The following is a 22,861-nucleotide window of genomic DNA, read 5'->3' as shown; positions in this document are numbered from 1 at the left end:
GAGTGAAGTAATGACTTACACAAGAGATAAGCTCCTCTGTGATACGTCTGGGCTGTGCTGTTGCGGTCGACTTTATAACGATTTTTACATAAGAACATTATTGCAAGGGATTAAGGGGAGACATGACACCACTCTGGATTCACATCCTGTATTTCCTAACCTCCTCAGTAAATCGCAGGAATATTAGTCATTCTTTTCAGAGGAGAAAGAATATATGACTGGATGGAATGTCGTATTATCTCTCAATTTTTACACTGTCTGTTTGTGTTTAAAGACCCGTTGCTTAAAACACGACCTCAATGCTATTGATGAGCCCGTCTTTGGCTTGATGCATTTTTTTTTTTATTAGTATTAAGCTAAACGGACTTTAAGGTTGCTCATATTTCAAAGCATGATCGTACTATTATGAAAATGTTTTGTATAAATAAAGGCCTCTCACGAACAATGGGCTGGTTCTCGCTGCAGTCGGGTAACAAAAACAAAACAATAGGAGGAAAAACAGACATGAGGAGACTCTGAACGTATTCCTGACAATATTCACTGTTCAGAAAAAGATGCTGTTGGGACTTTTGAGGCGATAATAAGGTTCACTTAATGTTACCTCTCTAATTAGGACATGAGTTAAAGTGGCGGGGCAATGAAGTGAGTGTGGCAAAAGGGAGAAAAGGGGAGCATTTATGTCTCGTGGGTTCATGCTAAGAGGATTTAAGAATTTAAAAAGGCAGCGGGACAGGGCACATTATGTTCTTAAGCACCAAGTCAAAATGACTATGCAAGATGATGTCAGGATGCGACTTTTTTTTTTTTTTTTTAACGACATGCACTTTTTAATTGCCCGGAACCATGAAAGGTAACAAGAGGAGCTGCCTCACATTCTCCCATTCTCATACGATGTTACAAGCCTTTGCAGATGTCCCTGTGACAAGTACAAGTAGCTGTTTGAGACCCAGTCCCGGGACCTGTCGCTAGAATATGAATAGTCGAGACTTGTTTTACCCTGCCGAGGAGCACGGGTACAGTGCGTGTATGGAGACGTCACTGCGAGGTTGCCACGCGCTCGCTGGCAGAAGGCTGTTTTCTGAAACCAAACAATTTGTAAACCAAAATAAAATGCGCACCTACTGTATGCTACACGCACGCTTGCATATAAATGAATCTATTTTGGGGCTTCCTCGTGCAATCAGTAGCAGCAGCGTGTTGAGTTTAATCAATAGGCCGCTTAACCCAGCAAAATCACTCAGCTTTGATTTTCTCTTGTACGACAAGCCGAGCAGCAATGAAACGATACACACTCAAATTACATCGGTTGACCACATGGGCAAATTCTCTTGTTCTACAACTTGAAAACTAAAACACAAAAGACTGATCCGTCCACTTTTTACACCGCTTGGACAAGATTTGAACCTCTCTCCACTGTGAAGCAGGCTTGCTAATTGCTGCTCACGCAGACCAAATGCACCAAAATGTATCCGTTGTGACCCTTTATTTTGAAAATACTAGGCACAAGAAAGAAAGACAAATACCCACGAAACAATTAGTATGAGCATTCATCCATCCATTTTCAACACTGCTTGAAGCTGGAGAGGGCACATATGTTCCAAACAAAAGAGTCGAGTAGTTGAAATGTGGTTAAGTAGACCTCATTTCAGGAAAGTACAGCAGCAACACACGCTGCAAGTAAGCTGCGCCTTCTGTCTCCTTTCCCAGTTCAACAACACGCTTTGACAAAACCGAGCCATGTCCAAGTGAATGCTATTACAGCTAGCATTAAAGCGGGTGTGAACCTAAATATAGCCTCGGAAGCAATTTGCTTGGAGCAACGTGATCGTGCTACCGGCCTCTGTCCCTGGTGCTGAAACGGGGGGCCAAGCCCAATTAGGACAGCAATGTGTCCTACAGGACTGCAAGGTCAGAGAGGAGCAATGTGCGTGAGGACATTTGGAGTATTAAAACTATGCAGTGGATGCTACACGGTGGAAGAGTGGCGGGGGGGGGGAGGGGGGGGGATGCAGGATGCAGATAGTTGGACACGCACAAAGTGCAATTGCACACAAGCAACAGTGCGAGGCGCATGTGTGATGCAGCTGAGCAGAGCGAAAGAGAGTTTGATTGATCATGTGGGCTATGGGAGCCTGCGAGAGTTGTCGAAAATTGCTGCATAGACGCCCCGAATGCACATATGGGCTGCCCACGGAATCCAAACTATACATTGGTCATATGGGAGCTAAAATTAAAGTATACAACAGATGTTACCCACGAAGCACCTAACTCGATGCTAGTATGCCTTTCTTCCGGGTTCGCCGGTAATCCACAATACACGAGCCCACTTACCGCAGTCCTCACACAGAATCTTGCCAACGTCCTTCTTGAGACTCTTCCCGCTTGCGTCCAGGGGTGCGAATGAAGCCTTGTAGACCAGCGGAGCCTCGGTGGGCTCCATGAAAAAGATGTACTTGCGGTTCTTCTGCACGTCGGCGCACGGAGCCTCCGACCCGAACTCCCCCAGCACGGTGACGAGCTGTTCGGGCTCCAGCCCCCCGCTGTGGAGGGGCCACACGTCCAGCACTTGGACGTGCACGCCGGGCTGCGGCGGAAACTCGGCGGAGGCGTTCCCCGGCGTTGACTGCACCTTGCCCTCGATCACCACGGCCGACCTGTACGCCCGGTCCTGCAGGGAATCCGAAGTCGGGGGGTAGCAGGCGAATGAGACCCCGATGAGCAGCATGGATAGAGATGCGAGCGACTCAAGCCTCATGCCGCCTGCTGTGGCTAGTGAGTGGCTGCTGGCGGTGCGGCGGTGGCGGCGACGGCGGCGGCGGCGGAGGGGCTCTCGGGGCTGCGGGGCGATGGCGACGGAGCTGGGCTGGCTGAGGAGGAGGAGACGGCGTGAGGGCTCCAGTGGCTCGGCAGCGCGGCGGACCTCGCACAAGTGTCCATGCCATCGGGATCCGCTGCTTGATCCCCGTTTAATTCCAACGGGTCGGTGGCGTGCAGCGGTGCGACATACAAGGATGCCGACTCCCAAATCCAGTCTAATCGGAACAATATGAGCAATAAGGCATCATAGACGAGGAATTGGCTGAGGATGCCCCCTCCTATGCTGCCATGGCAGCCTTGACGCTCTTATCTTTGCCCAAATATTGCAGTAAGGGGGGGTAGTGCCGCGGATTCGGAAGCAACAAAAGACGCCAAAATGCTGCAGTGAGCCCACAAGTTGCGGTCGTTCGAGTCTCAGAAGCATCCGGAAAAAAAGCACAGGTTTGATTCCCAGGATTAAAACATGATTGTGGTCCTGCTCGCCGCCTTCCACCGCGGCTCTCTCCGCCTCCCCCCGCTCTCCACAGACCCACAGAAAATGGACCAGATTGCCAAAAGGAGGAGGGTGGGGGGAATTGGGGAGAGTCACACAAGAATGCAGGATGGGAGGTGTGCATGCAGCCGGCGGAGGTTCCATCTCCTCACTCCTCCCAAGCTCAGGTCCTGGAAGGTGGTTCGTGATGTAGTTTGACATCGCTAACAGTCCTGAGCCCGAAACAAAGAGTATTAGGGGCGCTCAACAGAGATCTTAAACCATGCGCTGCCATGACTTTTTCAGCATTGATGAAAGAGCTTTTACAACAGATGCTAAAGAACTACAACAGTTGGAAACTTTAAAACATGCTTAGAGAATCTTAATACGTATTAACTCAAAACTCTGGGGGACAAACGGCTCTCCTTTCGATATGTGGAGTCTAAGACTTCGGATGTAGGTGGTGTGGTTTGAGCAAATGCACACTTGTCCCTGTCAAGACCCTGAAAGTGGGACATCTATTGGCCAGAGCTTGTATAGCATCGTGAATGCAGAGCAGGTGTTTGATTGAGAACACCAACAGGTGAGCAGCATTTCACTCAAGTAGGCCATCCTCATACAAAATCATCGCCGTTATAATTCTACTGCGTACGACTTTATAGAGATGCTCATACACCTCATCTCCATGCTTGCATGGGCTTCCTCCCACATGACAAAAACATGCAAGTCGGGTTGTAAATTATCCACAGATTTGAAATAGTTGTTATAACGACTTTGTTAATTCTGTACTTACGAAAGACAGTAACAATCCATTTCAGATGCTACTATCACAGAGCTATCAATCGAGTAGCGTATTCAATATTGTGGTTGTATGAAATATTCTTTCAAACACTGTGTATGTGACATCTCACGTTTCTACATGTCGGTCATAAAATATGACTGAGGACAGTTCTGCAAGCTATGACAGTAAACATGGATAAACAAAAGGTTTGACCCAAATCCATCGCATTTACATGTGTCCATACCTGTGAATTCAAGAGGTGATGCTGCAATTACATAACGTAACCAGGAGAGGGCGCCAGAACCCTGCGATGGCGTGAAGTGCGTGGTGACGTCACGGGAAGGAGCGTACAGCGCCTGCCTACTGGTGCGTGAGTCGCTCTCTGTGCCACGACTCGCCGTTGCTGGTCCATCTTGGGAGGTGTGTTCCAGCAGACGTACGCGTCCGACCAAGCGATCCCCGAGCGAGAGGCCCTCAGGTGGGGCTTGTCCTGTCAGCTCGTCCGCCGCACGCCGTCGATGCATTGAGGCCTTACGAACTGGTAAGAAGAGACAGCACGGGAGGAAATGCGCTTGATTGCAATGCCAATGCAATTAAACTGCGCCGTGGCCTTTAAGAAAGCGTCCTAATGTGCACCCTCGCATGTCAGGCTTTGGAGAGTTCACCCACCACCGATCTACGTCCGTGTGGCACGTCTGGTGAGCCCACGCAGATGCAGCATTCCCGCGTGGTATTTATGACAAACTTTGCTGCTGCCTTGAGCCAAAGTCGTCGTGGGTGTGACACACGTGTGGCGGGACGTTGCTGATATAATAGCAAATGGAAAAGTCGAAAATCGACGAAAATACGAAAATAGCACCAATAGATCGAAATTACTCGATTTATCTTTTTTCTTTTTTTTTGCTGGGGAGGGGCACCCCACTCCCCCGCAAAAATTCGGGTGCGCGTTATGCTTTCTGCTTTGTCATTGGAATGGATATTTTAAACCAAGCCAACTCAATTAAATGTCCTAAAAAAATGCAGCATAAAGATTAAGTTTTGAAAAAAAAAATTGCTCACTAAAAATGTCGAACGACGGTCAGTTTTGCTTTCATCAACCATATGGAATGAAAGGTTGAGATTGTCCATTTTAGATTTTTTTTAGACTCTTCTAATGTGGTACTGTATATACAAACCTTTGTGAAGTCAGCAGAGTTGATTGACTTGCAACAAAGCAGAGACGTCATCGGTCTATTAATACAAGTCTGTGTGGATCGCAATAATAAATCGAAAAATAAGAATGACCTCTAATGAAAAAAAAATGAGATAGGAATTTTAAGTCTTGTTCAGGCCTTAAGATCAACAATATACAACATGTTATTTGTAATACATAAACTGTTCCTGAATACCGTTTATTTTTCTTTCTGACCAATACATACATTTTTATTTTTTCATTACTGCCAAATGTTTCAACTCAATATAATCCATTTTCAATTGAGCATGTTTACATTAAAAATTAAGTTGTCTTTGCATTATAGTCGCTACAGCATGTGGTTGAACTGTGCGTTTAATTTTAAATGTTGTTATGGGACATACTGAGAATGCTAACGAATGTCGTTTATTATTATTATTCATTACGCTTTTTCATTTGTCAAGCCTTTTTTAATCACATAACAGACAAGACACTAGCATTCAAAATTGCAAATAATGACTCCAATTCTAACCCATTCATACAAAATTGTTGAGGGGAGAAGTCGTTTTATTTAATTTTTTTTAAGAGTACATGTGAGGACATTTTTTTTTCATTTTGTAAATATCACCAACGTAAAATGTTTCACTGTACATACATATTAAAAAAATAAATAAAAGTAGAAAGAAAGCATGCCTTCATGACAGGATTAATGTACATTCTGGCCTGTCGATGATACTCCGGGCGGGGCGGCCACTGTTCCTTAAGATTGGACAAATCCATTCGCACGTACATGAACGCTGTCATGGAAGATGGAAGAAAAAAAAAACATTTCGATCATACAATGGAAGTTAAAAAAGAAACGAGCGTAACTTCTATTTCCCTCAAAAGTCTGGCCTGTCGACGATTACTTTAGTTTTTTTTTTTTGTTTTGTTTTTTTAATGGGGCCGGCCGGGGGCGTCACTTAACTATAGGCATGCTCATAATACGAATTTAAAAAAAGTAACTAGAAGAGAGAATTTGAAAGTGGATCCACGCTCCAAATAATTGGTGATACATTCGCACAATGCTGATACAATGTTTTAAATGCAAACAGAAAATGCCAGATTAATACTGTAACTCAGTAGGCAAATGCGAAGCCCCAGTGCGAGGAAGAAAAATAAGTTATTCGTTAAAATGACATTATCTAGATTTTTTTTTTTGTTTTGTACAACCCACAATATGATATCAGAGGCTTGCCTTCTTTGACGCTATGCGAATGAATACGTATTTCACTGTAGATATTTATTTTATGCATCCTTGCAATAAGGACATATTTTTCAGTCTGAAAATAAACACAAATAGGTCATGGGTATACATCAAATTGGACTGAAAATAAACCGACATGCGCATATGTAAAATCGGTTAAATTCCACTTACCTTCCGTCTTAAGCATTTAGCATTCCCGCTCGTGTCATTTTTAACGGTCACAATATCAACACGAAAAGAAAAGATCATTGTGCGTGCGCGCTTGCTTGCTTGCTCAGCCACGTCCAAATAAAATCACAGGTGTTGTTTCTTGTTTTCAAAAAAAAAAAAAAAAGCTCAAAAACTGACTTTGGCAATTGTGCTACTCGGTTAATGTTATCCATGTCATTTGAAAAGTGATTTAGAATGAATAATTTCGGATTTTCAACTGGTCCCATTCCCCGATAAATCACCAAATCAGGGCCCTTCGAGTCCCAAGTGTGTCTCGCGCCAGTCGGTTTCCGTCTGATCGAAGAATAATCAATGGTAAGTAAAATATTTTGTTGATATTTATCGTAGTCCAATGTTTTTTTTTTTAACTTTAATTTGAACCTGTGAACAGTTATTGTGGTTATGATGTTTTCCGGTAGACAGGCTTTTACAAGATGCTAAATGTTTTTAACGACAGTTGTCCTGAAATTAAAAGCCCCGTCGCAATATCTCATCAAAAAAAAACGCTTTTTAATCAAATTTGAATTCGTATTCATGAACAGTTATGGTGGTTACGATTTTATTTCACAAGTCATTCAATATTGTTAGCCTCATAGCATTTTTGCCAAAGTCATTTTTACCGGACTGTCACAATAGCAACGTAAACCGCAAATGTTCAAAGTTGTGTATTTTCTTGATGTCTCTCTCAGTCTTACAGGTCGGGGAAATCAGCAAAGACTGAATCGAGAACCCTGGATTTTTTTAATGGGTGGGGGGTGATGGTAGGAGGGCGGTGCTTAATTTGTTATTGTTGCTGTAGTGTTTTCTTGTTTACCAAAAAGGTTCAGATATGACAGGCTATTATGGAAACGAAATTGCATTTTAGGAACACTGTCGGTATACATAACTTTATTTTCCATGCGGCCTGAAATACAGTTGACCCAAAAACAAATAGGTGAAGAACCAATGAATGAAATGCGTGTTTGTTAGTTTTTTTCTCCCCCTTTGAAGAGGCCAGGGCGCGTGCACTTGCAAGACCTCCTCTGTGAGTCCACGTCGCGCTGCTCACACACTAAAAAGAAACACACGTAGAACTAACGTCACATTCACAAGACACTTATGCAAGAGCACTTCGTCTCTAAGATGAAAAGGTGCGTGCATTTGCCACGGAATCACTCGCGGCGACAGACGTTCAACGCGCCTTGGTGTGTGTGGCAGGAAATTTAGCTTGCTAAGTGGCAAACTAAGGTAGGATGTTCGGTCTTATTTCTCGCTGTCACATTGTTTTACGTAACTTATGTCGCGCCGTGCGGTTGCTGCACTGTCAACTGTGCGTTCTGACATAGCTGGGGAAGCTACGTTGCTTGGATTTGTTAAGCAGGATTTAGCCACTTTGTAGCTAAGGTCAGTGGTAAACAACGCATTTTCCCGACAAATGTCAGCAATTTTAAGCATCCCGCACTTGTAGCGTGAAGGTAGTTGGCGTAATTCACCTCGTTCCTGGTTAGCCATAGATGGAGCCGTCGGTTGAAAAGCGTCCGTTAAATCACTCGACACGGTGGCAACTCGAGGATATTATTCGACAGCAGCATCAAGACAACGCTCATTAAATGAGAGTACAAGTTGACACTTACAGTTAATCTGTGCCGTAGCCATCTTTAAAGTTCCACTCTGGAGTATGTCAGCTGACATTTCAGTGGCTAACGCTAAACATAGAGCGTAAGTTAAATAGATTTCGCCGTGGCGCAGAATCATACGTAAACGTCGCTGCCATGTTGAAGGTGACATTCTTTTGGTGCTTGTAAGTGTACTAAAGAATGACAGATATAGGCTTGAGGTCTCACCACCAGATATAGGCCTACCCCAGAGGGTGTAATTGCACGGATGTGATAGTAAGCCTGCCTGATAATTGAGACTGAATTCATCATCTCTGACTTGGTGAAATGACTTGTAAGGTATTTTTACTGTGACATTGCTGCTGTCAGTGAAAGCTCCTGTTGTTGCCATCCAAAGTATGTGTACCATCATGGTGAAATGTCTTATAAATATGTAACATGCTCACTGGTAAGACAAATCAGCGGGCTTGTAGAACAATGACGTCCTAGTAACAAGGTTACTTAAAATTGTTCTCGGTTAGTTCTAGTGAATATCTCCGCAATGTATGATGACAGGTAGAACAATTAAATGCTCTTCCACTGGTTCACAAAAGGTAAATAATACATTGGTGAATCCACTTGTGACATTTTTGTTCAGTGGTGTAATGTGAGAAATTTTCAAAGGGAATATTATGTACCTTAGCTTAATAAAGGTTGTAAACACTGCAAGTCGTGAACCCAAGTTGTAGTAGGTGCACTGAAATGTCCTGCTCGTGAGGCCGGACAGCGTAATTAATACATTGACCTTAAGGTAGACATCAGAGATATTGAATGCATGCTCAAACGGTTTACCATACTGCAGTGTTAATTTCTGGTCTTCAGCATGCGCACTCCACACCTCCTGTGTGGATTGTGTTTGTTCTCCGCGTGCTGCGTGGGGTTTCTTCAGGTACTCTGCCTGCACATTCCATAAACGTACATTTGAGATTCATTGAAAATTCTAAGTTGTCCCCAAGTGTGAATGTGAGGTTGACCACCTCTTGCCCAATAATAACTGGGATAGACTCCAAACACGACCTTAGTGAGGATGGAAATCGAAGCCGCCACATTAAAGATGGCCGTCGCGCTTACGCATCCCAGCAACAAACTAACCAGCTCAAGGCGGCCACTGTGTATAGTAAAACTGACGTCTCCGAACGCTAATCTCTCTCTCTCGCTCTCTCTTATGTGTACCTCTCGGCAGATCTCGCGAGAGCAGCGTCGTTGACTGTGACTGGTCGAGTGTTTGCGGTTTCGACTGAGGGAGAAGGCAGGCAGGCAGGCAGGCAGGCAGCCAGCATCATGGCGGATAGAGACAGTGAAAGTGAGCAGGGAGGAGCAGCCACGGGCCCAGGCTACGGTTCCATGCACTCGGCAGCGGGAGGGGCGGGCTCGGCTTCCGGCCTCCAGCACGAGACTCAGGAGCTGGCGTCCAAGCGGGTTGACATCCAAAACAAACGCTTCTATTTGGACGTAAAGCAGAACGCCAAAGGCCGCTTCTTGAAGATAGCCGAAGTCGGGGCCGGTGGCAACAAGAGTCGCCTCACTCTTTCCATGTCCGTGGCAGTCGAGTTCCGCGACTACTTGGGGGACTTCATCGAGCACTACGCCCAGCTAGGTCCCAGCAACCCGGGCATGGTGCAGGACGAGCCGCGGCGGGCGCTGAAGAGCGAGTTCCTGGTGCGGGAGAATCGGAAGTACTACATGGATCTAAAGGAGAACCAGAGGGGACGGTTCTTGAGGGTCCGGCAGACCGTCAACCGGGGACCAGGCTTGGGGTCCACGCAGGGCCAGACCATCGCGCTCCCGGCCCAAGGACTTATCGAGTTTCGCGACGCTTTGGCCAAACTTATTGACGATTACGGGGTGGAGGAAGAGCCCGCGGAGCTGCCCGAAGGCTCGTCATTGACTGTGGACAACAAGCGCTTCTTCTTCGACGTGGGCTCCAACAAGTACGGCGTGTTCATGCGGGTAAGCGACGTGAAGCCGACGTACCGCAACTCGATCACGGTGCCCTACAAAGTGTGGTCCAAGTTCGGGAACACGTTCTGTAAATACGCCGACGAGATGAAGAAGATCCAGGAGAAGCAGCGGGAGAAGCGAGCGTGCGACCTGGAGGAGGAAGAGGAGGAGGCGGAGGAGGAGGAAGAGGTACAGGCGGACGACGGGGACGAGGATTGAGATCGTCATGAAAACAAGAAAGCTAACATCAACTCTACTGTATAGAAGAAAGAAATCTAACTGTAACTGTTTAACTCCAAGGGAGCATCACCCACAATATAAGAACCCACCACAAGCTGACAGTTCTGACATGTTGTCACTCATCGCTGGATGTTAGCCCACTCTTATCCACCATTAATACAGTAACTGGCTGCTAAACAAAAGTAATAACCTGTATGAACATTGTTTCCTACTTGACAAACAATATGGAGTCTTTATTTCCCTTGTTAACTGAGTAAAACAACTTTTTGTACCACTGAAAGCTAAAAACAAACAAAAAAAAAGTGTTTGCAATGTTGGGATCTGAGAGCAAGCATTTCCTTTTCATGTAAGCTAATAACTTCAGCACAAGTGAGATTTTTTTTTCAAAACCAAAATTCAGAAGGTTTGTAAAACAAACAAACAAAAAAAAAAGGGGTCACGTGTAATCGCCATCTTCTGTACCTGTGACCAGAAATGTGTTTACACACAAATGAGGGCTAGGCCTGCTTTGGAAACTGGTTAGATGTCATGCGGTTTTTCAAAAGGAACATGTGCTGTCTCGCTCTCTCACTCTCGTGCAATATGCATTGCATCAAAATCAAATCGATACTGGTCAGTGGTTCTTCATATGTTGACCGAGGAATTTGAAGAAGCAAATTTTGTCAGTTGAAATTGTTGCCATGCAAATGGTTTTATTAGACTGCCGTTGGTGTGTCGTCGTCAATGCGATGTGTCGGGTTCAAAGGTACTCAATGCATAGTAATAACATGTAGCAAATGCAGAGAAATGAACAATTGGCCGCAACGTCGAAATGTCTCAATGGTGCCAATTAAGGTGTGCTGTCGCTGCATGTTTTGTCTGCACTTAAAAAAAGTCAATTGCGTTGGTCTCCCGAAATAATTGTCTCAAGGACCCTTCCATATTTTTGCCTGTATTGCATGAAAGTTCAACTCCTTGAGGACTGAGTGATCTCCATCCAAAAGCTTGACGATGTTGTACCATCACACTACCCGGGGAGCCCTTAAGTGAGGTGGGTGTGGAGGGGTACGCCTGGCTTAAGGGTCCAGTTCTATGACCGCATGCGCTCTACCTGATGGGGTTCAGTTCTGGTTCTGTGAAGTCCATCGAGGACTGCCTGTAAAAGCTGGCATTTTTCTGCCTTTGTACGATCAGGCAAAGTCGTAACATGGGAATGACGTCCTACCACCAGGGGAGTGAAACTTGACGTCATCGTTCACTTCCGCCCCTGTTAAACGCAATTCTTGCCACAGAATAGTGTTCCAAAAAACAACATAAGCTTCTTGCGGGGTTTTTTTTTTTTTGAGCAGACGTGAGGCCATCAGTACTTGTTAGCTTAGACAAAGCTTTTATTTCTAAGCATCCCCATTCATTGCCAATTGACTCGCGGGGCGCTTTTTCGTGAAACTGCAGTTAGTCGTACGACTTTCAAGTTGAAGGTGATGATCCGAAACAGGCCAAAGTCCGAGCTGATAAAATGTCACCAGTGGCTGAAGCTGCCGCTGATTGGAACTTGATTAGTTTTGTTTTTGAGAACCTTGCTATAGATAAGCTGAGTTGAATCAACGGCTAACCTAATAAACGCTGATGCCTTCACATCTGTCTGCATGGTACCTAAAATGAACAGGAAAAAGTGGGAGTGAATCTTGGGACATTTTTTTTGTTGTTTTTTTTTTTAAGTTAAATAACTTCAATTGGTATTTACAAAGGCAGATAAATGTTAGATTTTCTGTTACGGCTATCTGCAGTATTTGTGTTTAGAAAAAAAAAAGTCAAATATTTCATTTCAGCTGGCCCACATCTTCCTGGGGGGGGGTGATGATATACTCGGGCTGCCACACGGAAAAAAAACCGACTGGCTCTTGTCCAGTTCTGTCGCATCTCATAGATGTGTGATAGCAGTTTTATAAACTCTTTGCCAGTCACGTTAAGAGAAACTGGCAACAATCAGATCTAGTTACCTCAGCATTGAGTTCAGTGTTTGCTTCCGTGATGTTTAGATTTGACTGGAAACCAGCAAACTAGACGACTGTCCTTGACCACCTATACATGGTAAAAGCTTACTAGGGAGCGTCCTCTTCAGCATATAAAACAACCTGGTGCCTTACACACTCCGCATGCTTACACGCTGGCCTGGTGCTTTGGATCGCAAGTTTGGCTTCTTTTCGATGACCGTTTTTCTTCCATTTTTTTTTTTTTTTTTTTTTTTTTTTTTTTTTGTCTCGGCCCAGACTCGTGGTGCTAAAACAAGGCATTGTCCTTCCTTCCTTCCTTCCTTCCCTAAACCTTCATCACTGCTTAACACTTATTCCCGCCGCTTAACACTATTCCCCAGCCATCCAGGTATCGGCCTACATGTAAACATGGAAGGGGAGGGAGGGGTTCACCTTGATGCAAGACGATGCAGAGGAGTTAGCACCAAGCACATATAGTAGGAAGAGCAATGGGCTGAAAGGATTGGAAATAGTTGTTGACAAGGCTCCATCGCCGCCCCTCCACCTTCACCCGCCTGGCTTTTAGGTAGTCGTATGTTGCCCATAGCTCAGTTGATGGGGAGCAGCACGCATTTTTTTTTTTAGTTTTTATCTTCTCAGCGTTATTCCACTTTATTTGTAACTTCTGGAATGTTTTCGCCCACAAAAAAAAATATATATTTTTTATGTGCAACATTTCATGACTGTGCAATATCGTATGTGCCAATTGTGGCAATATATGTATGTCAATTAAAATATATAATTACTATTTGAAAAGATGTGGCTGAATTCCATGTTTGTTTCAAGTGAGGGAGTTGTAACCCGCTATTTGCACTAAAAAAAAAAAAAAAAACCCTCCATCCTGGAGGGGAATGGAGGTCAAATGAAGGTCATAACAGCCACTTGGTCAAAAGCAGTTCACGATAACGTCAACAAACGCCACTGCCAGAATGGCAACAAGCATTGAAGGAACCTAAAAAAAAAAAAGTTTGAATGAAAAACAATTGTAAACTGAAATCTCCATTTTAGCTTTAAGCTAAGACAAGGTGCTTGAGTCTAGTCTTCATTTCAAGTTTGGTGAACTGTCTTCAGTGGTTGTTGTGTGTGGCACTTTGCTTTCCCATGTAGGTTGTAAAACACCCAATACTTATATCTCGAGAATGTCATTATCTATTTCATCTTTGTTTTGATACATGAAATATAGTGTATGTATATTTGACAAAAAATTTTTGAGTTTAATTTTGCCCGATAAAGAGAATCTATATTCAAAATAAATGTATTTTCATGTTTCTTGTCGAAAGAAAAATACCAAAATGTCAACTATTCACTGATGGGGGGGAAAAGTATGTTTGATTTTGATGTAGTATTTGTCCACACCATCTGACATTTGCATCAATACTAATGACTAAAGCTTAATTTTACAGCCTTAAAATGCGAAATTGGTGACAAAACACCTGATAATTACTTGTGTCGTCGTCTTATAGATAATTCTAGTACTGTATGTGTCATAACAGGCTGTAAAATAAAGCATTGATCTCTGATCCGCATGATGTTGCTCTTTTCATTCCTGTGCAGAACACCATTCGAAGAGCTAACAGAACCTGCAAAGTTGGAGATTGTAATTTTGCTCGAAGAATTTTACAGCTCATGCGCTGATTACAATTTGGGTTGGGCATACATAACACAACCCCCGCCCCCACCAAACTGTCGTTTATCACTTTACATTGCCCTACAAAGTTATTTGTGCCTTGAAGGCGTAAAAATAGTGCACCAATAGTAAATATGCTACTGAGGTAAGTTCTGTTACTCAAATACCAACTTGCAAGGCCTTTTAGGAGATCACTTCGATCAATACAGCGTGACACAACCGATGCTGCATTGATGCGAGCTCATAGCTGTCTTTGTAATAACACATTAGAATGAAAAGAAACGTTACTTCCATGTCCCCAAGTCGTTACTGCTCCTGCAACATGTTCAGCAGCATGCTTTGTCTTTTGGGGTGACGTAATCCAAATCGGCTTTTATTGCATTGGCCACTAGAGAGCGCTGTTTGTTTATAAATAACGCCCATTAAAAAAAAAAAGGTGTTAAGCGATGAAACGAGGAACAGAAACCAATCACGCATGATGAGAAATATTGTAAAGACGGGTGTAGAACTTACTTGCTTCACACGCAAATATTGGATTTTCTATGATGTTTGTGAGATTGTCTTTGAGGTGAGTAAGAATCAGGAATGCGTCGACTGCCTTTTTGATTTACACTAGTATTCACGCACAGCAAACTATCTGGCTGGTTTGCACATTTTCTTAACAGTTTAGAGGGTGAGTGGTTCAAAATCTCGGCTCTGGCCTTCCTTGTTAAGTTTGCAAGTTCTCCACGTGTCTGTGAATTTTTTCTCTTGGTGTTCCCCGGCTTCCTTCCACATTCCAAAAAGATGCACGTTGGATTAAGTGATTATTCTTTATGTGACTGCATACTTTTGTATTGTTTGTCCGTATGTGCCGTGCGACCACTCCAGGCTGCAGGCTGCACCGAAAGTCCATTGGGATAAGCTCCAACTCAGCCGTCACTTCAGAATAATAAGCGACAAGACAATTTTGTAAAATTTTCTGCAGTTTTTGTCTCTTTTGCGCCACCGTCAATTCGCCCGCCCACGCCAATGCGTAAGTAAGTCAAAACAAATTCGTACCGGCATAGATTAATATTATGCACATCGCTTTTGGGGCATTGTGCACCAATGTCTCTACTTTTCTAACCATACGTATACGGTACAACATGAACGCCAGGAAGAGAGGGTACAAATTTACCGTTTCCGGACATTGGAGACCGCATAGCTAACCGCAGCGATGACGTCAGAAACTCTGAAACGGGATGGGGAGGGCACGGATTTCAAAGTCGGCGGTTTCATATTTTAAATTATGATATGTACATTTTTAAAATCATGTTTGATAATAATATCATTTGTATTAAAGTTGGGTATTTTTCAAAATTCCTGTCTTGTGACGTCAATGACTGATGTGTTGAGAACGTGAGACAGATAGTTAAAATGCGAGAGACAGTTTGAGAGAGAGAGACAGTTGAAAGAGAGGCGGTTACAAAAAAGGAGGGAAGGAGGGACATCATGGAATGCTGTGATGTCATCAACCGAGTCATACACAAAGACAAGGAGGCTCTCTTGACTCTCCGCTTACTTAGCATACTCTTGTTGTGGAGCCGCTGTTTACATCTTACTGTGAGTACCTCAACAAACTCCATTTTAGCTCCTCTTTCTGTTTGCTCCTTTCTGCTTTCTTGTTCCATTTTTCTGGGTTTCCATGTGCGCACACCAAACTGGTTGACTCGACACCATCTGGGCTCCACCGGTTCTCTGTCTTGAGACAAGCTTCCTTTCCCTCAAAGTGAGTGTGTTTCTGTGTGTGTGTGGAGCCATTGTTTGCCTCCCTGCTGTGATTTAAGGGGGTGAACTGATCCCATTCAATGTACTTGCCAAGAGTAACTGACATGCTCCTTACACTTTTTTTCCCCCAAGCCAATACTTGATCAGAAGTGGCTTCTCGTGAGAGTTCGGTTGTGAATGAAGCCCGGTTTAGGGAAGGGAAAGAAGGAAGGGTTGTTTTTTTTTGTCTTTTTTCTTTTTCAAGATGATGACAGAAACAGTTCCATTCCTGAAGAGTCTCCTCCCATTCTGGGCTGAGTCTGTCAGTTTGGATTTAGATTCTCGTAACTGACTGGAATTAGACGTCTTAGAAGGCTTGTCATATTTCTTTCTTGTACAGATGCTCCGACGATGCCAATAAATTGACGTCGCAGCGTTTGCGAGAAACTATCCACAAACAAGAGCGAGTTTATGCTGTCTTCTTCAAATGAGTGAAAGAGGATCATCGCTCGCCTTGTGTGAAGTTCATCCAGCGGAGCATCCTTCAGGATTTTGGCACATCAAGATGTTTTGAGAGCATGAAACTTTAAAAGCACCACTATCCACCTCTGGAAGGAGAAACTACCTCCCTGCACCTCCTCAACCAGGTGGAACCCCCACGCTGACCCGCTGTCGAAGCTGCCAAAACCGCCGCCACAATGCTGCAGCAGATCCTGAAGGACATGTACATCGACCCCGATGTGCTGGAGGCTCTCAACGAGGACCAGAAAAAGACGCTGTTTCTGAAGATGCGCCAGGAGCAGGTACGACGCTGGAAAGAGCGTGAAGAAAAGCTGGAGCGAGAAGGCGAGAGGACAAAGCCCAAAAAAGGTCAGAAAATCTCAACCACGACCTCAACTCTATTGCATTCCAGTGGTACACTATTTGTTGTAAATAATTGCGGATGGACCTCTTATCGGCGAGGCCGATTCTCAGCGCAGATACTCTGCATTTTTATGTATGCTGGCATCGGCCTTTATTTATTTACTTTTAATCCAGCTGCCTGTAGGTGGTCAATTTCCAACTGGGTTCTTTCGGCTTTGAAGTGAAACTGTGAATTCCCTGCGCTTTTGTTTTGAGTGTATCACCTCTGTTGACATTCTGGAAAATGAATGTCTAAAACCTCCGGAAGCTATTTGCTGCCGTTTTCAATGACCTTTCAAGACATGCTGCTGAGCCTGGGAACGTACTGCACTTTGGTGAAAGAATTTGAAGACAAAGCTGTCTCCTGTTTTAAGATTTAAACAAAAACTTTAAACGTGTCACAAATCTGAAAAGCTTTTTTCATAAACACATGCGTTAAGGTGTTTAGACCAGGTTCAGTGTTGGACTTTCCTATATTCCAACATTTTCTGTTTTACCGCCAGCAATCTCTGTCATCGTCCAGCTTGACGAATAACACTCAGAATTGGTATCACCCCCGGGGAAAAAAAAATCGTTCTATCTGTCGCAATAATAATTTTCCACTTAAGTGTACCTGGATCATTTCCCGCAGCACACCTGATGAACTCTCACAGCACAATAATGTAGTGAGTCACAGCGATTGGTTGGGAAGTTGTGCTTTAAAGCTGAAGCAGCGCTCACTGTCATCTCAACAGCTGCGTGCCAACTCAGGCATAGTTGTTTATCCCGAATCCATTTGGCCAGTTTAAAGTTTCTTCGCGGATAAACTTACTTGAGCCCGACAAACTCCAGCTGCTCCGTATTAAACGCGCGTGAGCGGTTTCAAATGCAGCCACGTAAGACGGTTTAAACAAGTTTATAGTTTGCAGTACCGTCATCTTGGTTAAGGGAACGATACTTTTGCCGAAATCTTTTTGGGGGGAAGACTGCAATCCGTATCACGTCGCGTTTTGACACGACGGTTTGCGTCCGCAGTGATACGTTACTTAAAAAGTTTTGTGTCACCTACTGCACTTATGTCGACATCAACATAATTGAGGGCTAAAGACAGACTATGACGCCGGGGTCACCAAGCTTTTTGAAAATGAGAGCTACTTCTTGGCAACTGATTAACGCAAAGGGCTACCAGTATGATACGCACTTCTGAAATAGATAAAGTGTTCAAACCAGTCCAACATTCTGCCCGTATGTCATATCTTTATTGTTGAAGAAGTTATTCTATTCATTGTATTTTGCATTTCCTGATCTTTTTTTTTTTTTTTTTAAATTAGTCGGTCGATGAATCGGTATTGGAATCAGCATCAGGCTAGGAAAAAAAAAATCGGTCGGGCTGTAGTTATAATGATGTGTTATAATGAGCAATTATTGGCATTCGTTGATAAAAATTAATCACCAAGATTTTATTTCTATAAATATCTGCCAGTCTTGACGTTTTTAAATGATCACTCCTACAACATTCCTTGTAAATAATAAGTGTCCCCTGAGCTATTTTTAGAACAGGGCCGCAGGCTGCTCATGTGTCGGGGGGGAGTAGGGGGCTACCTGGTGTCCGTGGGCACCACGTTGGTCACCCACATTCTAAAAATATTTTAATCATGACTAATCTGCTCAAAATATTTCATCCATTAGCCAAGGTTGCCAAACCCGACACTTGTTTGACCCGTTCTCTTGGTCATCTTTTTCTATTCTACATAAACAAAGAGAAAGGAAGGAGTGCGGTTTTATGTTCGTGCTGCCTTGCAAGAAATGGGTTTTGTTGGTTGCTTCGCGATGAAGTGTCAGCTGTACGTGAAGAATACAAAAAAAAAATCACCAGTCCATCCTAACTAATAACTCCAAAGGAGACTTAAGAGGTTGGCAAACAACCGTGATTGGCTAAAAGAAATCACATGGTCTTCGTGCATTTTTGTTGTTGTATTATTTTGGAAAATGCAAACTTTTTGATACACCTCCTGTATAAGTTCTCATCGGGTTGTGCGGATGTTCAAAACGTTCACGCTGGCTGGTGTGTACAAAACACGCATTGCTCAAGGCTCTGTTACAAAAACATGAAGAGTCTTTTTTGAAGTGAGTCACCGTGGATTATTGTCGACAAGCGACTCTAACCACTCAATACAATACGACAAGCTTTTTTCCATATTAGTCAAGTTGTACCCTTCGACACATTGATGGGAAAATGTCGACAGGAGGAAAAAAAAAACCCACAAAAATCCCCACAAGCATCGTGGATGAAGTCACCCGTGGTTCTTTTCTTCTTGTCTGTGGACAAATGCAATATTGTGGCAGAAGCAGGCTACAACTCACGAGGCTCGATGACGTGCTCTCAAACTGGTTCGACACACTGCAGAATCTCACCCGTCTGCATTTTCTTTCTGCTGAAGGAAAATATGTGGTGCGGAATGACGCTTGATCATGACCCCTCCAAAAGAAAAAAAAAAGCGTAGGAGAGTTTGGGACACGTGATGCATTTGGTTCAAGTGTGAAACGGGTGCATGAACTGTGACTGATAAAGTAATGTGAGCTCTCACTTTGGAACTAATCACAAAGCACTTCCTATTTATCAGCCTGGGCGCAGTGAGGAAGAAGGCCACGTTTTCTGGTTGTCTCGAATGAGCAACGCTGTTCTCAACAGGCCCGGATGAAAACTCCAGGCCCATATCATGAAGTGCTACTCTACTCCTAATTGTGAAAATGGTGGACGGTTCGTCTCTCTCGGGTAAAGCAGGAAGTCGAGGCAAGCCGCGAAACAATTAGCAGGGGGGGGGCAAAACAGGAAGTGGACAGGAAAAGTATGTGTTTGAAACACAAAAGACCGAATTCTGCTTCGTCTTGTCGGGGGAGATCACCTTCATTGATAAGCGCATAGGGAAGCTTGCTGCCTTTCTGGTCATGGGACTTGTGAACTCCAGTGGGACTGTGCGGGCAGGCCATGTTTGGCTTTTGTGCGTTAGCTACATGATCCACAAGCACACTGAAAAAAAACCAAAACAAAACAAAAGTGGCCCTCAGTGTGAAAAAAAAATGAGAGGAACATATTGGTGTGTGTTTGTCAGTGTTTTAGCTTAGCTGGCTACTTCCTGGTTCATGAGGGGGGATGACGGACAATATCTGAAAAAGACTGCAGCGCTCAGCAAAAAATACTTTGGTTCAGATCGGTGCTAAAATGATTGGGTTTTTCCTTGGCCCATGTCCCCATCGTGTAGTGGAAAATTGCCTCTGTCATTTTTGGCACTAAATAACCAACAATCCGTCGACAAAGCCTTGTGGAAGTTGACATTCCGGTACTACGTGTGTCATTATGTTAACTACCAAATTACCCGAAGCTGGGATTTCACTATATCATTTTCAAAGTGTCATTTGAACTCACATTTTATCAGTTGATCCTCTGAAAGAGAAAGTCAAAGCTAGCGAGCGATGCTAATCTCCAAGCGACTGAGAACCACAACTTTTGCTCCTCGCGCAGTAGATTCGAGTCGTTGCTTTTCCACCTACGTGCTGGAGATGTCGATACCATGCTTTAAAACTTGCCGACTGTGAAAAGAAAACAAGAAGGCATTTCTGCTGACCGCTTAATGTGCATTACTATGCTAACGCTATTCTACTTTATATTGCTATCTGATCCGCTTTTTTTTTTTTTTTTACTTTCAATTTCTTTTGCAGCATTAATTCAATTCACCGCATGACACCATCGCCGTCTAATCATGGCTGTCTTAAAAGCTGCACGTGCAGTGCCAAAGTTAAGTTAATAATGTTTAGAATGGAGGGTCCTAAGATTGGAACCACCTATTTAATGAGTTTTACAGGGAGAGGGTCAAGAGTGTGACCCCGAAAAACTGTATATTGGTGCCCAACATTAGTCCCACTAATTCATGTGAAGAAAAAATTATTTGGGGCTCAAAAAGGAGATTGTTTGTCTTTGAACAAACACACTATCGCCCCGTGCATCTGCACAAAAGCTTTTCGACAGGATTGCTTCAGATCTCAATTGTCGACAAGTTTTGAAAAACGCGTCACCGTGATGCCAAGTCCCTTGCAGTTGTCACGTACAGCAAGGCTCGAATTTCCCATGCTGCTTCTGCCCCGCACCTGACAAAGGCGTCAGTTTGCAGCTGTCACACTAGTATGCGTCTTGTTTGTCAAGCTTTGTTTCCCGACCACTGTGTTTTCGTAGTGCTCCTGGCCAGCCGGAATGTGTTCCGCAGGGCCGGCTGGCAAAACGAGTTCACCGCGGCCGACTCATTTTAAGACAACCAACACTTAACGCTGTCGTACCTGCGTCAGCTGCTTCGCCGCTCACGTTCCCGACGGCGCTTACGTCAGCGCCGAGCTTCATAATTGCCTAACAGCCAAAAGGAAGTGCGGCTCTTTGTCTCTGTTGAAGGTTGGAAACCAAATGAGTGGGAGACACTTTGGGGAATATATGATGTTTTAATTCCATTATGATGATTATTATGATTAAAAGAAGCCGACACACGCTTGAAATGATGTCATGTCTGATGCTGAGCGTTCGCATATGATACGCCCTGGAATATTTGTTTGCATGAATTCAAATGTTCCTAAAATCTAATCATTATGATGTGATCATTCATGTATCCAATTAAATAATTAATTGATGTATTGGAAATAAACAGTATTAATAAAATTTAAAAACCATCGTATTAATTTGATTACATATTGAAATAAAATGAACAGTTTATTCACGCACGATTCAGTTTAATGTAAATCGATATGACCTGATCCGTCTGTCTCTTCTAAAAATGAAATGAGCAAAAAAAGTCATTACCCCCGTCTTAGAACATCCAATTCTACAACTGTTGAGGAACATTGTCAGCTATAATTCATTTCCCTGTGTCATACTGCGGCAACGTGGAATACAGTTTCCATCCCAAACCGTAAAAAAAAGTGTCTGTCTGTAAATTTGCAAGTGCAGTGAACCCGATTGCAGGGAAGCCATTTCGGACCCAAATGTGAAAATCCGCGATTATAGAGAGATAATACGCTGTTGTTTTATTTCCTCACAGCCAACGGCAAGAATGTCAGCTGGCTGCTGGGTCGCGATGGAGACGTGGCCGTCCTTGTCATCGGGGAAATGGACGAGTTGAGTTCCAAATTCATCTGCTCAGGATTGGGAGAAAAGAGGGCCCCCTGTCCGCCCAACAACGCAGTGTAATATAACTTATTTACAGTGTCTGTGTATTTAACCGTGACACTCTTGGCAACGTTGAAGCCAAATTTTCATTTATCAAATGTGTCTGTTGCAGCAATCAAACCATTTTAAAGAGCAGAGTAAACGCCGACGTCACGGCCGAGAGAGAAAACCTTCCTTCTCCGACGCAACCTGAAATATCCTTGAATTTGAAGGTATGTAAAGAATGAAGTAACCGTGGCCCTCGAAGCAAAAGGTCAAAGGAATGCGTGTTTCTTTGGCGCTCATGCCCTGGAAACGAACCAACTTTGGCGCAAACTGAAAATAAACACACATACGTTCTGTGTCCGCTGCTCCAAACATAATGTTGACATGGAAAAATCACATCTGCTTCCATCAGGTCCAGATTTCCGCCCAGTGCAAAACCTCCATCATGCCATTTTTATCTATGTGACATCATGTGCAAAGTATAGATTGACTCTTGGGGAGCAGCCATTTAGCCCAGGCTACAAGTAGTAAGAACCTCCTATTGACTTAAAAGCCACTCTTTTCGGTTAAAATAAGCACATGGCCCTGTAATACTTTAGGGTGTGCTTTTTGCACAGCTGCTAATTTTAAGTTGGTGTTGGCGCTGGGGCTGGTGCGGGTTCTCTTTTCACCTTCTTGTCTGGCACAAAAAAAAAAAAAAAAAAAGGGTTGTCACCGCAACCTGTGCACGTAGCCAAGCAGCACACATTAAAAAAAAAGGCTTTTCTTTTCAGTATCGACTACGTAGCATACTATTTGTACGTACGTATGCAGCCAGGACTTTACAACTTAAATGAGTTCCGTTCATGAATTTCCAAGTCTATTATCTTCATTTCACATCTGTCTTGGCGAGGCAGCTTTCAGTAA

The 22,861-nt window shown here is 43.8% G+C and overlaps 3 protein-coding genes and 1 long non-coding RNA gene across 9 annotated transcripts in view; 2 read left to right on the top strand and 2 right to left on the bottom strand.

Moving 5' to 3' along the window:
- The window catches only part of nrg2a (neuregulin 2a), a 96,329-nt gene extending 91,955 nt beyond the window's left edge, over window positions 1-4,374 (bottom strand). For all 4 annotated transcript variants that reach the window (XM_019873255.1, XM_019873257.1, XM_019873256.1 and 1 more), the window contains exon 1: window positions 2,332-4,374. In XM_019873255.1, the coding sequence (XP_019728814.1) occupies window positions 2,332-2,755 (424 nt within the window). In that variant the 5' untranslated portion in view covers window positions 2,756-4,374. The remainder of the gene's footprint in view (window positions 1-2,331) is intronic.
- Window positions 4,375-4,417: 43 nt separating this feature from the next.
- Window positions 4,418-14,047, top strand: puraa (purine-rich element binding protein Aa). Of its 2 annotated transcripts, none has more exons than XM_019873265.1 (2): window positions 4,418-4,611; window positions 9,515-13,640. In XM_019873265.1, exon 2 carries the CDS (start codon window positions 9,613-9,615, stop codon window positions 10,489-10,491), a length of 879 nt encoding a protein of 292 aa, XP_019728824.1. In that variant the 5' UTR covers window positions 4,418-4,611; window positions 9,515-9,612; the 3' UTR covers window positions 10,492-13,640. The 2 variants fall into 2 exon arrangements, with proteins under 2 accessions (XP_019728824.1, XP_019728823.1); XM_019873264.1 differs by lacking the exon at window positions 4,418-4,611 and adding an exon at window positions 7,761-7,924 and having other exon boundaries at window positions 9,515-14,047.
- On the bottom strand, window positions 6,443-9,461 carry LOC109517845 (uncharacterized). The gene is made up of 2 exons (XR_002168619.1): window positions 8,170-9,461; window positions 6,443-7,748 (listed from the first exon to the last, which is right to left on the bottom strand). It is a non-coding gene; the product is annotated as an uncharacterized LOC109517845 (long non-coding RNA).
- Window positions 14,048-14,699: 652 nt separating the features above from the next.
- Window positions 14,700-22,861, top strand: part of LOC109517843 (SH2 domain-containing protein 4A) — an 18,820-nt gene continuing 10,658 nt past the window's right edge. The window contains exons 1-4 of one of the 2 annotated variants that reach the window (XM_019873263.1): window positions 14,700-14,719; window positions 16,280-16,749; window positions 21,843-21,987; window positions 22,083-22,182. In XM_019873263.1, coding sequence (XP_019728822.1) covers window positions 16,578-16,749; window positions 21,843-21,987; window positions 22,083-22,182 — 417 coding nt within the window. In that variant the 5' untranslated portion in view covers window positions 14,700-14,719; window positions 16,280-16,577. Of the gene's footprint in view, window positions 14,720-15,620; window positions 15,736-16,279; window positions 16,750-21,842; window positions 21,988-22,082; window positions 22,183-22,861 lie in introns of those variants that run through there. The other variant, XM_019873262.1, reaches the window with a different exon arrangement.

This window comes from Hippocampus comes, unplaced genomic scaffold (assembly GCF_001891065.2).
Source record: "Hippocampus comes isolate QL1 unplaced genomic scaffold, H_comes_QL1_v1.1 scaffold59, whole genome shotgun sequence".
NCBI classification, from domain to species: Eukaryota; Metazoa; Chordata; class Actinopteri; order Syngnathiformes; family Syngnathidae; genus Hippocampus; species Hippocampus comes.
Note: the sequence above shows the minus strand (reverse complement) of the source record. Positions and strands in the feature narration are given on the sequence as shown.

Bases quoted from the DNA above. Each gene is read 5' to 3' on its own strand.
- puraa (XM_019873264.1), top strand. From the start codon at position 9,613: ATGGCGGATAGAGACAGTGAAAGTGAGCAGGGAGGAGCAGCCACGGGC.